General features: G+C 64.2%; 1 protein-coding gene across 1 annotated transcript in view; it reads right to left on the reverse strand.

Annotated features, from left to right (window-relative positions):
* IZUMO2 (IZUMO family member 2) overlaps positions 1-181 on the reverse strand; it is a 7773-nt gene extending 7592 nt beyond the window's left edge. The window contains exon 1 of the mRNA XM_010849724.1: positions 7-181. Coding sequence (XP_010848026.1) covers positions 7-181 — 175 coding nt within the window. The remainder of the gene's footprint in view (positions 1-6) is intronic.
* Between the last annotated feature and the right edge of the window lie 241 nt (positions 182-422).

Genomic DNA, 422 nt, shown 5'->3' on the forward strand with positions numbered 1-422 from the left:
CCATGCCCCGCAGCACGACCTGAGCGCGGGCCTGCAGCTGCCCTTGTTGGAACCGGCTGGGGATGAGGGCGAGGCGCAGCTGCTTCAGGGCCTCCCGCACCGAGTTGTCACACTGCAGGCAGCCCCAGTCTCGGCGGGCGCTCAGGCCCAAGAGCAGCAGAAGGGCCCAGGCTAGAGGCATGGCGGGGCCTTTGTGACGTCACAGAGGGCACCCCGGTCGGCCCCGCCCCTCAGGCAGAGGAGCAGTCAGGGAGGCCCGGGGGAGTGCGCGCTGGGGCGGGTTGGCTGAGCACCTACTGTGTGCCAGGCGTGGAGCTGGGAGCTAAGGAGACAGTCTTCAAAACCCAGAAGTCTGTCCTGTGCTCTTGGATCTAACATTCATTCTTTCAACTTATGTGTACTGAGCACCTACTATATGCCAG

The sequence above is a fragment of the Bison bison genome, unplaced genomic scaffold, assembly GCF_000754665.1.
Source record: "Bison bison bison isolate TAMUID 2011002044 unplaced genomic scaffold, Bison_UMD1.0 scf7180017864285, whole genome shotgun sequence".
NCBI classification, from domain to species: Eukaryota; Metazoa; Chordata; class Mammalia; order Artiodactyla; family Bovidae; genus Bison; species Bison bison.